Source organism: Anas acuta, chromosome Z, assembly GCF_963932015.1.
Source record: "Anas acuta chromosome Z, bAnaAcu1.1, whole genome shotgun sequence".
NCBI lineage: Eukaryota > Metazoa > Chordata > Aves > Anseriformes > Anatidae > Anas > Anas acuta.
This window is the reverse complement of record NC_089017.1, coordinates 40877000-40891664: the sequence shown is the minus strand read 5'-3', so window position 1 is coordinate 40891664 and position 14665 is coordinate 40877000. Positions and strand designations below refer to the sequence as shown.

The window sequence follows — 14665 nt, the reverse complement described above, 5'->3', positions numbered from 1 at the left end:
ATGAAGCTATATTTTTATAGTTTGTTGAATCAGTGAGCAGGTTAGGTGATATTCCAGTAGGGTGAATTCAACAAAACTGGCATAACAAAACAAATAAACAAAAAGATCACCTATTAAATCTTGCTTGGATAAACTCAACAACTGTGATGACTTTTCAAATAGTACACATGCTTTTGAATACCACAGTGCATAATCTATACCTATGAGAAGAGTAAACTGAAGATGAGTTTACTTTTATTTTTTTATTATTTTTTTTTAGTTTAGATCAACATTATCTAAACCTTATAATTATTTTTTTCCTGAATGTAGTGACTCCTTCTTTTTGATAGAGTATTTTCAAATCTTGTTGTTGTTATAGCAGACAATCCAGAAAAGAATCACTATAACAGTATGACTTTGATTGCTATGGATGAGTTGGCTAATGTGGTCTAGTTGTGGAATTCTCATTGATTACATGTGTAATGACAGATTTGAAGTCAGTAGTTCATTCTCCAGGTTTTTGATCATAAAGTAGTTGTCACAATCTTTTCTTCAGGAGTTAACTGATATAAAACATACATGACGTGGGAATGACAAGCTGCCATTTTGTCTGTTTATTTTGTTCTTTTATTTCAGCCTCTGATAACTTATTTACCATGACATTACTATGTAAAGAAAAAGAGAAGAAAACATGAACCATGAAAGTCAAAAAATACTAGGAAACAATTAGAATATCTAGGAACACTGCTTACTTTTTGCTGTATGTAAAGGCATGTAAATAAATGTCAGATTTAATTGAGACTGTTAAAGCTTGGCTTCTCAAAATCTGATTCCCAAGGTCTAAATGATACTCTTAGCTTTCACATTACATGACTGTTTCTAAACCCCCCCCCCTTTTTTTTTTTTTTCTTTTTAAATCTATATTTCAATGTTTCCTTCCTGAAATTTCCAGCCTGAAATACAGAAGAAAATACTCAAAAATGTTCCTTGTGATCATCCCTCTATATATAATTAAATGTACTTCACAAATTCAAATGGAAGTAAAACTTCATGTGATTTCTTCTGTATTCTTTAGCTTTGAATGTACACAACTTCTTTCCCCCATACAAAGGCCCCAAACAGTTTTATTTTTATTCACAGAATAAAGTATAGCGCGATGCTATTGCATTTATGATGTTCTTTTACAGCTATCTACGAACAATCATGTGAAGCCTATAAGCACAGAGGGAACACTTCAGGCTTTTACAATATCGATTCAGATGGAAGTGGCCCCTTGGGACCGTTTCTTGTATACTGTAATATGACAGGTGAGGTGATAAACTGTGTTAACTCTCTGTTGGGTCTGTATACATGTTCATTATATTGAAGTAGAGTTTATTAAGCAAGAAGCCTCTGTAGCTCACAATTTTAACATATAGATGCACAACAAAATGAAGGTGACTCCTTGGGTCAGAATACCAGGCAAAGAATTAGGCATAGAAATTAAAATAATAACAGGATTTAGGCTGTAAATCTAAAACTTGTTGTTGTGCTTTGCATAAGTGGGACATTTGTTCCATAAGGAGAGAATGCCGTGCTAGTTCATTTTTTGGGAGCAGCTTTGTTTTCATTGTGGTTACAGCCTATATGAGGACTTTTAAATAAATTAGGAACATGTTATGTTTTATGAGAATACTACTGACTTTTCCCTGAAGGCTTCTGAAAAATTATAATTCAGAACTGGCCTTCGTTTGATGTAAGGAATACAGACATTAAGATTCATTTTTCAGACAATTAGTAGATCTTTTGGAGAATGAAAATTCAACCAGTAAGATTCTCACAGCCTCAATTTCAAGCACACAACCTCCTTTTCTTTATATGTGACTACATCGGTAGAAGTTTTAGATGTCAGTTTGTTGTCAGTCAGACTGTTAACAAACAGTTTAATTTGTCTATGCATGCCTATCAATGTATGTCCTTCCAATTAAACTACATTTAAATTTATTTTTGAAAATTAGTATTACTTTATTTGTAGTTGTTTCATTTTCTTTAGTTTCTCCTTATTTGATCTTCTTCCAGTAAAAAGGATTAAATCACTTAGTTATTTCATTTAAAAAGATATATTGTGACAATTCATTTTTACATTTTTAACTGTACAAAAGATTACTTGAATAAGCTATGATTGAATTTGGCTCATTTATGTCCTAAGTGCTGAAATTTTACTTATAAACCTTTTCATAATCTTGTGATTTGGGTTTTTAAACAATTTTTGTAAACTACATATAGCCTGCTCTGAGGAACCTGCTTTGGCAGGGGGGTTGGACCCGATGATCTTTCGAAGTCCAATCCAACCCCTACAGTTCTGTGATTCTGTGATTACTGCAAAATAATCACAGTCACATGTATTTCTTGAGAGACTGACAGGACTGTCTGCCAATAGCATTAGTTGAATTTCACAGCAGTATAAAATTCTTTAGATCATATATATTCTTTAGATTTATACATACTGAAATAATAGAAATTCTTAGTTTTAATCAATCTGTGTAATTTAACTTGTCTTACCATCTCAGCTCCTGATTTTGACTTATGCAGTAGGCTGTGTTAGCTCACAGAAAACACACTTCAGATTGGCACAGACCCTTAAAAAGAAATATCCTTGTGTCCTATGAGACTAAACGAAATGAAATAATCCTGGCAGAAAGAAGTTTTTTTGGCATTTCTTTTTTTTTCTTTTCTTTTTTTTTTTTTTTAATATGTGTCAGGTGTGTCTGTAGCATCTGATGTGTGTCCATGAACAGCTGTTACAGTTTTCCTCAGTCACTTCCTATTCATCACATTAAGAAAACTTTGTTGATCAGTTCTTCATCTTAGGATGCAGACAGGATGCATCCTTTCCCAGTTTTCTCATAACTGATATCGTCTTTTCCCACCAGAGGCAGGGAATGCATATGTCCACATTTCTTACAGCACTGCCTGGACATTCATGTAGCTTTATATTTTGGCAGATGGTAGGCACCTTTCCCCACTTTTATTTTTGGAGGTCAATTTCAGTATGAAAAGCCAACAGCCCACAGTGGTAGTTAAGATGACACATTTTCAGTGATGTGCTTTTATTTTTCTTTTTTAATGTAGGGATTTGAAAATGTGTGTGAGTGTGATAGGTGATCAGTTTGTCTCTTAATGTTTGTATTCAGCATAGCCTTTAAATATGTTTTTGTTCATGTGCATGTACAGAAATAAATGTTTGCTTTTTTTTTTTTTTTTTTTTATACCATGAGCATATGCTTAATAGTATCATGTAATTTGGCAAAAATTAGGTAAGGATAAAGTTGTTTAAGTAGACCCCTTTTTGTATTGTATTTTTGAACAGGTATCTCACTGCGATGTTTCCTCAAGTTTTCTGATGAATACTTATTCTTTAAGTGACCGCCAGTTCTTTGCTTATTATAGACATCTTCCAGTGTCGACCACGTGTGGTCTGTAGGATATTAAATAAAGCACAACTCTGTGAAATAGTTAGAAATATTAACTAACATTCTAATATTCATACTAATATTGGAATTTTAGCAATTTTCTATAATTGAAGCCACTGATGATAGCAATATTTATTATAACAATTGAATCTATTGATGATAACAGTATTACTACCATACTTAAATATATTTCTCATGACTTCTTAAAATGCATTTGTTATTAAATTACAAAAATATCACAAAGAGGAATCTACATTTGACTTGACTGCCCCAACCTGGCTTTACCTGAGAGCTTACAAACCCCTACCTTGACATGGATTTCAGTCATGGGGGTTAGATGCTCACAGGCACAAACTCAGTGTGTCTCTTCATACAGCATAAACTCAATATTTCTCTTTTCATACTTAAACAGATTTGTCCAAAGTACAAAACAGCATTAACATGTTAGTCTTTATCAGCCACACATATTTGAGTTATCTTCCATTATATATATTGATATATTATTTAATTATATATATTTATATCAATATATATCAATATATACAATTATATAATTGTATATATTATTACATAATATATATGTATATTACATATATATTTTTGTATATATTATATTATACATGTATATAATATATACAATTATATAATTGTATATATTGATATATTATATATATCTTATAAAGAAACTGAGGGAGTAATCTCTGTACACACAAGAAATGTGTCTGATTTTTTCTCTGAATAAACAAGGAGAGTGTCTGATATTCCTTGAATGCAAACTATAAGGCTGAGTGACCAATGCATTCCTGTGCTGTTGTGAAGCCCTTCTTGTTGTTCTCGATGTCCTTGGACAGATGCCCCCTACGTGGGCATTAGGTTTACTAACTTTATCCCTGGCTGCTCAAACAATGTCTCTGGGTCCCTCTTCCTTTCAGGGCTTTATCCCATGGTACTCCACCAAGCAGATTCTTGAAGAGGTCAAAGTCTCAAAGTCTGCTCTTCTGAAGTCAAAGCATCCCCAGGCAGAGTTCCGAATACTCCAGCTGGTCACTGACATAGAGAGCAAAAACCCCTCCTTGTCTCCCCTGAACATCTTTCCAAAAAAAATGTATCCTTCCATTCCAACACTCCAGTCATCCCACTATGTCTCTGTAAGGCCAATAAGATCAGAGGCCTGCAGGCATATGTACTCTTCTTTATTCCCCATACTGTGCCTGTTTGCGTACAAGTACTTAAAAGGTGCACCTCAGCAGGGGCACCTCACTTAGGAAGCAGTGTTCCTAGAAAGTATTTGGGGGATTTCTCCATAATGGTTCCTTCTAAGCATTTCCTTACTAACCTTCAAGTGCTGGAATGTACTCTCATGGCCCTGAGGCTGGGCTAAAAATTCCAGTTCCCCCTGCTTATTACCATGATATGGGTATTTCTGTAGAGGCATTTAAATTGAGCTCCCGATGAAACTCTTTTTCCTATCTATGGACAGCCATTGCTGACATCTTAACATTTCTTAAAATTGTTAAGAAATGAGTGGGTTGATACTCCTCTCTCCTGGTGGATTTAATTTAAAATTTTCTTCATAAGCTTGGAAAGTCTGGAACTCAAGTTGTTCTTTCCCTCCTCCAAGAGATAGACCCCATCTGACCTCAGTAGACCATGTTTCTCAAAGCAAATCCCATGGTCTAAGTAGCCAAATCCTTGGCCATGGCACCAGTCCCATAACCATTTGTTGATGATTAAAGTAGTTAGCTAATGGCTTCCAGTAGCTTTTAAGGCAAAAGCTACTATGCTTTTTGCATAGTGCTAAGTTTTTACAATTAAAATTCTTTCAACCATTATTATAGAAATTAAAAGACTTCTAATGCAAGACTATCAGTGACATCAACATAACTGAAAAGCTATTAAACTGCTTGGTTGCTCAGTGCAGTAGAATAACTGCAAGTTAGAGAAGGTTGATTTCACAGCAGACTGCATACTTTAACACGTACCTTTTATAAGTGTACAATGTATTGTTTATCATTCAAACATTTGAATTATATTTATATGCAAGTATTTTCTGCTCTTTTATTATAAGAGCATCACACTAGAAGATATACGTATATATATTAAGTAACATCAGGGGTACTGAATATTTGCTACTAGTTCATGAAAAACAAACAAAAACTCATTGAAACAGTTCAATTGCTTCTAGAATAAATATATATATATTTAATATTTTGTATGTCCCCACTTTAAATGAATCTTAAAACCTTTCTACACAATGCCATAAAGCAGAGAGCTGCCTTACCCAGCAGTATCTGAGCTATGTGTTTTTCAGGAAAATGCAGCTCTTAATTCTGAACTACTACTTCATCGTGTTACAGTTCTGAGTCAAGAAGGCATAATTTGAAGGGTGCCAAAAATCAATATTACCTTGGGTATTTTGAGGCATCTCTCTATTGAACTATGAAAGCTTTCAGAGGGGTTTCTTAATTCTTGACTAAATACAGATTTTGAATAGTATTGCAAATAAAGATTAACCTTTGATTTTAGATGGTTAGAAACACTTTCATATGACCCAAGTTTTATACTAAATACAGTATCTGCAAGCTCCTGCTTCTTTATGTAGCAGCAAGACAGCATGTAATTTATTTCAAGAGGAATCACTTAATTTCAATTTCAATGTCAAATGTACTATTGTTATAATGTGGGATGGAATTTAGTGTTATTTCATAAACAATTTAAGCCTAGAAAAAAATAATAGCGATAGTAACTGTCCTTCTTTCCTTCCTTCTTCCCTTCCTCTTTCCTAAGAAAAGAGAAAAAATTGTTTATTGTTTTCTTTCTCAATAAACATAATAAGCTGAATGCCAGTTACAGACACATTGTGGTAATGTACTTATAAATAGAAGCAATGATTAATTGGTTTCATTTTTGCTGCATGATTTATGTCTCTGCTTCATAATGCACAAATGCATTTTTTGTAATCAGAGAAATCTCTTTCAAGTTTGGTGTATTTGATCATACTTTTCTTTATGTTTACCATTACTAACTTATGCAACTACTTCAGATTCTTTATTATTTTTCACGTGTTTTGAAAGATGCAACATGGACAATTATACAGCACAACAACACCAACTTAACCAGAGTCAAAAGTGCTAATCGAGAGAACCCACACACTGTGTTTTTCAAGTACTCTGCCAGCCTAGACCAGCTTCAAGCTGCAATTAACCATGCAGAACACTGTGAACAGGAGCTTGCTTACCACTGCAAAAAATCAAGGCTTTTAGATAAGACAGGTAAGTAAAGCAGACAAATCTTGTTATGGTGCATACTGTGTTTTATTTCACTGTCTCTAGTAAAGGTATTTATTTCTATCAAGGTTATGGCATTTTGCTACACTGGAATAAGAACGACTTCATTAAGCTAGTACTCAGAATCCTGTAAATTACCAAGAGGTATTTGAACAGGAAAAACACTACTACTCTGGTAGTCTGATTTCCAAGTGTTTTAAATATTACTGAGGGAATTACTTAGGAAACATCTCTTTCAAAGGACACAAACTAAAACATAGATATCAGCAGTTTATTGCTGAATGTTTTTTGAACAGTCATTGTCTGTATAATAGGTGCTTTATGTAAAGCACTGATAACATTAAATTTCCACAGTCCAATAAAATCGATCATAGGAAAAGAAACGATAGATAAATTGTGGATGAATGCAAATATACAAACAAACAGAAACATAGATATGAGTGGGGATCCTCTGATATACTTCAATAAAAAAATAAGGTATGTAGTCTTCTTAACATTCATTGACTCACAGCTAAGGTTAATAAAAATCCTTTTTAAGTACTATATATAATATGGACATAAAAATGAATTTTTTGATGATTTTTGAAAAATTAAGCCAGATTATTTGAACTGACTACTAGAAACTCTGATGCATTTCAAGTTAATTTATTAGAATTGTTTTCTAGTAAGCAGAAAGTAGGGCTCAGAGTTCAATTTTTATTTTTATTTTTTTTTACTTAAACCATTTCTTTACATATGCTTCATCCTTATCTCTGTCATGGACATAAATGGATTTTTTCTGAGACTAGTATTCACTCTCGGCAGAATATCTGTTCCAAAATGACCCTGCAGCATAAAAGATGAGCCTACTAAATAAGGTGTTCCATTGAACTTCCCTTTTACTTGTCGACTCTAAATTAAAGTTTTAGTTAGATATTTGAAAGCCTTGCTTACATCAAGCAGAAGGTTTTAAGATTGTGTTGTCTAGGTATTTCACTTTATTTATTTATGTATTTATTTTATAGCTATTACTCTGTTACACAGAGTAAGTTAAGAAAAAAAAAAAAAAAAGTCTTTTTCAACTCACCATCTTCCTTGGAGCATTCAGTCTGTAAATTGTGAAAAATTAACAGGTCAGAGAAGGAAGCAGGGAAAAACTTACAGAAGCAGAGATACACTGAGACTGCACAGCTATGCAGCTTTTGTTAGAAAGCTAAAGGAGCACAATCAGTTGCTAAGCCATCTAACATTTGGAGGTTTGAATGGTACGTATAAATAACCATGAGAAAGTTATTTGAACGTTCTGCAGATTCTCTGAAATCACTATTTTTTACCTTTTTAAAATATTAATACAGATTATGCTAAAAGCAACTTTTTTGAAGAGTAGACTTTAGTCTGTTTTGAAGAAGAAAAAAAAAAAAAAAGAGAGAGATCTCAAGAGAGTGTTGAGGTAAAAGAAAGCTAGAATCTACTGATTGTCAGTCTTGGATTTGGTATGAAGGTTGTTTAAAAAAGGCAACCCTGTGTTTTTGATAGAGGAATGAACAACACCTATTAAAGAGAACATTTTTTTTATGTTTTCAGTTTGAAAGCAGGCAGAGGTGAATTTTTAAGCCTTTTTTTGAGGATGTATTGACTTTGCATACCTTTTTAGGCAAGCTTAATTAAATCACTTCTTCAAAATAAAATTAAGATGTTAGTGGTTGTAACATCGGTTGCTGTTAATGAATCACTGTTAAACTACATAGACTAAATACCTAGCTTAGCACAGAACTGTCATGCAGAGCTATCTGCAAAATTAAGTGCATGAATACTGCTGAGTTATCTTTCTCAGAAATTTCAGTAAGTTCTCAGAAACAGTTAAACTATCTGCTGTTAAGCAAAATGGGCAGTGCCTACATCAGTTAAACACCAGTAAAAACCTAGATGCATGCTGATTAACTACAAGTACCATGTTGTAAATATATCCTAAAGTATTTTTAAACTGAAAAATATTTTTCATCTCTGAAAAACACAAAATATAAATCCTGGACTTTGTCTCAGATGCTGCAAGAGTAAGAATTCCCAAATCCTCAAATTTGACATCCTTTTCTTTCTGTCAATATAATTTTTCAGCTTGCTTTCAAGGAAGGAGAAAAACTTAGAACTCTAACACCTTTTGAAAACTTTATGGTCGTCACTGCATGAAAGAATTCTCTCATTTGTCTCCTGGATTTCAGAGAGCTGTGGGGTTTGGAGGGCAAAGGAATTAGGGATCCTTTCTTGTTTTCATTTTATTCTTCAAGATCTATATTTCAGTTGAAAAGAGAGAGAAGAGAAAATATTATTTGTTCTTGCTGTAGAGTAGTGATTTTTATTTTTTATTTTTTTTTAACTGTTGCTGGAAAATACAGTTCTGGGCTTCTGAGAACTTTGAAATATATTTGTCACATACATTTATGTTAAATATGCCATTTTTATCTTGTTTCAGTAGTTATGAACTCTAACAAACATTTAGGATCTCAGTGTGACACAGTACTATAAATTCATACATTTAGAAGTTTAATTAGAAATTTTAATAATGATGTTGCACTTATAAGTGTAAATTATAATTAAATTTGATAAGATGTTCATCCCATTTTGAAGAGTTCATAGAGCTAAATAAGAATTTTATTTGGAAAATAAAAGTTTTTAAAAATTGAGGAAGCTTTAGGAAAGCAAAGTGATCTAATTTGCAAATTTGGAAGGAATAGCTTGCTGACTTAGATATTATTTCATCTGTTCAGCACCTGAATGTGGTCTTTATTGTGGTTTAGCCCCAGCAGGTAGGTAACAGCTACCCTACAGCTGCTCACTCACTCTCCCCAGGTGGGATGTGGGAGAAAAGCAGAGAGGTAAAAGTGCAAAAATTCATAGGTTAAGGTAAAAATGGTTTAAAAAGTATTAAAAAAGCTATGTGTGCAAGAAAAACAAAACAAAGAACTCAGTCACTACTTCCCATCAGAAGGCAGATGGTCAGTGACTTCCAAGTAAGCAGGGCTCATCAAAATTAATGGTTTCTTGGAAAGATAAATGCCATCATTCCAAATGCTATATCCTGTTCTTCCCCTGGCCTCTCCTGGATTCCCCTGCCCTCCCTTCCCCTTCCCCTCCCTTTTTAACCCAGCTTTTACTGAGCATGATATCATATGGTGTGGAAAATTCCTTTGGCCAGTCTGGGCTAGCTTGCCTGGCTGTGTCCTGCTTCTTGTACACTCAAAAGCTTCTCACTGGCAGGGCAGCACAAGAAGCAGAAAAGTCCTTGGTTCTGTGCAAGCAATTATCTGTGACAGCTGAAAAGATTTCTGGTTTAGCATGTCTATTTTAATTGAAAATCCCAAGCACAACATTCTACCTATGAAGAAAATTCACTCTATCCCAGCCAAAAGAAAGGCAGTCTTCACCAAGTCTTCCTGCTGCGGATCACCTTTCTGAATTTATTTGTTGCTTTTTATAAATGAATCTTTGAATTACTTTAAAGTCAGTATTGAAAAACAAAAAACAATCACAAAAAAGCTAACAACTGAAGCAAACCTGATATTGGAACAAAATTAAGTATCATTTTACTGCAAATATTTTTTTTCTATCTCATTATGACCTCAGTGAAATACCAGGATTTGAAATGCAAATACATACATTAACAAATTTTCTGCTGAGTTTAATCCCTACCACTTGTGTGATCTATAATCTTTGCCATCTGTTCCTGTTGAATAAAATTTTGATTATTATCATATGAAATATTCTGGGGACATGCTGCCCCCAGTAATAGTAATTCAGTCCCCAGATAGTAATTCTTATATGACTAGTCTTAACTAAGAATAAATTTATATTAAATCAGCCTAGATAGCATTTGTAAACTATGTCATGAGAAAACTTACATGTTATTATATTAATATAGTTGTTATGAAGAAAGTTCTAACCCTTTTTACTAATAGCTTTATTTCGATTAGGCAATGTTTAGAGATAGAAGAAGAATCACAATCTGGACTAATCTGTATTAATTTGCAGTATTTCAGTAAACACTCTTTTCTCACCCTTCCATAAGAGCAAACAACTGAGACCAGCTTTTAAATACACTTCAATATCCCTAGCCAAAGGCTGGGAATATTAATTCAAAACTACAACGTAAAGCTAAAGCATCCTGTTGTAACAACAGAAATGTACTGTTTTTTACAATTCTAGTTGGAAATTTTTGAAATGTTGTCTGATAAATTATTTATAACCTGTCACTAGGTTTTCTTCCTCCTTTGATGGCTTGCAAACACAGACACTGATATTGGACATTGATGTCATTATGCAAGTTTGACTTTTCCAGAAACTGTTTGCATTCTTTTTTTGGCCTGCTGGACTGACAGTTATGTGGTAATGAATGTAGTGAATATGTTTATGAGCTAAGAGATTGTCAAAATAACAGAGGTCTTATCTAACAGTAAGGTTTAATAAGCAGTGATTGTTGCAGGTAAAGTTGAAAGAAGGATAAATTCTAGCTTGCTTGTGCTTGTGGGGCCTGCTTCTTGGAGTTTGCAACAACAGTGAAAGGAAATTTCTGTAGGAAACTCTTTAATTTAACTGTACTTGACTTCTTCTCATGCTCTGACTTTAAGACATGATGTCTTTCAGCCTTCTTTATTACCTGAGATGTTTTTGTCTTTCTGCTTCATATCTTTTAGGCATTGTCTGTTCTTTATATTTTTTTCTGTCACTGTGTTTGCTTGATGTAACACATCAAGATGGGGAACATCTTCAGTCTTCACTAGATACATCAATTTGCTTATGAGGTTTAGTCACTAACATGATTTCTACTGTCTCTGAATATGTAAATTCTGAATCTGCTACATGTGATTAATGTCTGTCTTTGGGCATTTCTGATTAACACATAGTACTATTCACCTGTTTAATGTGCATCACAGATACGAGTAGTACTCTGCAGTATTCTTAGCAGTGGAATGAATTCATCTCTGTAAAGCTTTTCTGTAACTCTCCTGATTCTATTTCTGGCAATTCCATGATCTGGAATTGATCTTTACTTGGGACTTTAAACTACTTTGATTTCTAGGGTGATGGTACCTCCTTTTTCATGTACCATTTATAAATGCATTTTATAAATGGACTGCTTAAGATAAATGATTCTAATATCATGGCTGGCTGAGCCATGATAGGACCATTAGTTCCTTTTTCCACTAATGTAAGCAAATACCTGTGACAGTCATTTAATACCTGATAATGAAGTATTACAATGAATAATTACTTATCTAATGAAAGTGATAACTTTTTTTTTTTTTCTGTTTAAAGTTTTTATATTTGAGGGATGATTTTTCTATGGATATTTTAGAAACTTGTTTGTATTAAAAAAAAAATAAAATAGAATAAGAAGAGTCAAAGACAGGACTGGGCACTGATTTTCCCAAACCTACCTTTTAGATGGGTTGCCATTGAGCTGGTGGATTGGAAGGACCAATGAAACACAGACATACTGGGGAGGTTCCTCGCCTACTGTTCAGAAATGTACTTGTGGCATAGAGGGGAGCTGCATTGACTCCCAGCATTACTGCAACTGCGATGCTGACAGAAATGAATGGTGATTATTTTTATTATTATTGTTGTTTATTCACAATATATTGTCTTGGAATATAAATAAAGAAATAAAAACCTTAGCAGATTCTTACTACCAAAAATGCTGTAAGTATAAACTAGTATAGTGACACCTGTTTCTTTTTGTTTTTTGTTTTTTTTTGTTTTTGTTTTTTTGTTTTTTGTTTGTTTGTTTTTTGTTTTGTTTTTTGTTTTTTTTTTTGTTTGTTTGTTTTTGAGATATAGAGCACTGTCTTAAAAAATATTGCTACATATATTAAGTGTTACTGTTAATTCTTTCAATATGAATTTCAGGGAGTAGGGGGAGGAGTAGGAGGAGGAGTTCATTTTATGCAGAGATTTTCTAGTTTTAGAAAATATTTAATGTTATATTTTAAGATATTGGTTCTTGTGTTTAGTGTAACTTCAGTTATGTATTTTAGAATAGGAAAAATAATCAAAGCCAATCTTAAAGGTTTGGGGGGGGGAGGGAGTTGTTACAATTTCTAGGAAATTTTAAGCATAATTTTTTAACTACATTTAAGTTTAGGCTTTTGAATTTTTATTATTATTAAAATTGGACACCCTTGTTATCAGCACAATTTATTTATTTATACATTATACTACCTATTGTAAGTGAATGGAAGTTTCTCTATAATGTAGATGTTCCACTTGTATTTGAAATTCATCTAATGTTATTTATGATCCTATTAAAATAAGTAATATCACAGAAAAGTCCTTATCATGATGTCAAATTTGAACCTGGCTTTAAACTTCAGATTATCAGTGTACCAGATCCAGCTTTCTTAATAGCAATTCTAGGACAGTATAAAGCAGGCTGATACTTTTCAAATAAAATATTTGCCATTGAATAAACTTTTATGTCTTCAAACTTTTAAAGCATATCTAACATTTATAAGTCTTATTCAATGAGTAAGCTAATATATGCACATTAATAAATGTGCACATCTGCAGATAGAAAATGTTAGGAAGGTACATGGGACTATCTTCATGTATTCATCTGTATATGTACACATCTTCATGTATACAATGTGCATTTTCTCCTCTAGCTTTCCTTTAAATGAAAAGCTAGTGAATTTGTTTGGAAAATGATCTTATTATCATGAGCAAATACAAAAATGAAAATACAATGAAGAGTTAGTCAAAGAACAATTAATTTACAAGTTCCAGAAGTTTCTGTAGGTTTGAATGGGAAAAGAATTGTCATCCACAGTAAAATTCACAGTCATACTTGCCGTATTCTTCTAATAAAGGTCTTATACAAAAACCCAGAACACTAGAATTTTTCCTATTACTGTGTTGCACAGCAGTACAAGCAATTTTTGATTTCTAACAACAAAATAAGTGTTAAGAAATTAATATATTTTGAGACAGGCTTTTGAATATTTATTAGCATATGCAATATATTCTTGCTCATTTTTTTCACTCACTTAGTAAATACTCGTATACATAGATTAATTTACAATGTTAACATACTTACGAATATAGTAGATAAAGGATGACATAAGTACAAATCAATTAGTGTATGTTGATAAGTGAATCAAAAAGTTGTTGATAAGTGAATTGAAAATATAAATTGAAAATAGAATGTGTCCTGTTTTATGTTTCTCTATGTATCTACACTTGTTACTTTAATTTTAACTTTAAGAGGTAACTTATCCCTGTAAATCCAATGTTATGAATTTTATGGTATGGTATATTAACTGATGTTATGGTATTTACACCTACTTTGGTAGTTGTTCTTAACGTTACGTTTGACTCCCCAGGGACTACTACAGATTTTAATCAGTTGCTTCAATTCTGATGATAGATGAGAAAAAGTAGGCAAAAGTTTTGTTAGAGATGCTTTCCGAGCACGCAGAAACAGAGTTACATATATTGTGGTTTTGAAAACATGTTTTTTATATCCTATGCTCACAGTGAAATCTAATTTATTTCATAAATTGGATACGGGTTTAGATCTGAAAGTCCTTGTCTGGGTAATCAAAATATTTATAAAAATCTCCAATCAAATATTATACATATATAAATGTGTACATATATATGTTTCTGCAAATCTACAAAAATGCAGGCAGGCTAATTTCTATTCAATTCTCATTTAGCTTAGTTTTAGTGAAGCAAACTTTTTTTTTTTTTTTTTAATGTTCTAATTAGAAATGTGCAATATCTTACTTCATCAAAAGTTAACATAAGTACTACTTTCAAATGTTTTGCATTCCTCACTTAAGAAAAAATAATTTAAAAAAATGCTTCGTGAAAAATTGCAGCTATCTGTACACTCTGTTGCAAAACAGATGAACAAAAATTGTACACACACACACACATACACACACAAATTTCATTCAGCTGAGGAAGGAT

General features: G+C 32.7%; 1 protein-coding gene across 2 annotated transcripts in view; it reads left to right on the top strand.

Moving 5' to 3' along the window:
- CNTNAP4 (contactin associated protein family member 4) overlaps positions 1–14665 on the top strand; it is a 218221-nt gene that overhangs the window by 159300 nt on the left and 44256 nt on the right. For both annotated transcript variants that reach the window (XM_068667353.1, XM_068667352.1), the window contains exons 12-14: positions 1167–1286; positions 6506–6703; positions 12137–12293. In XM_068667353.1, coding sequence (XP_068523454.1) covers positions 1167–1286; positions 6506–6703; positions 12137–12293 — 475 coding nt within the window. The remainder of the gene's footprint in view (positions 1–1166; positions 1287–6505; positions 6704–12136; positions 12294–14665) is intronic.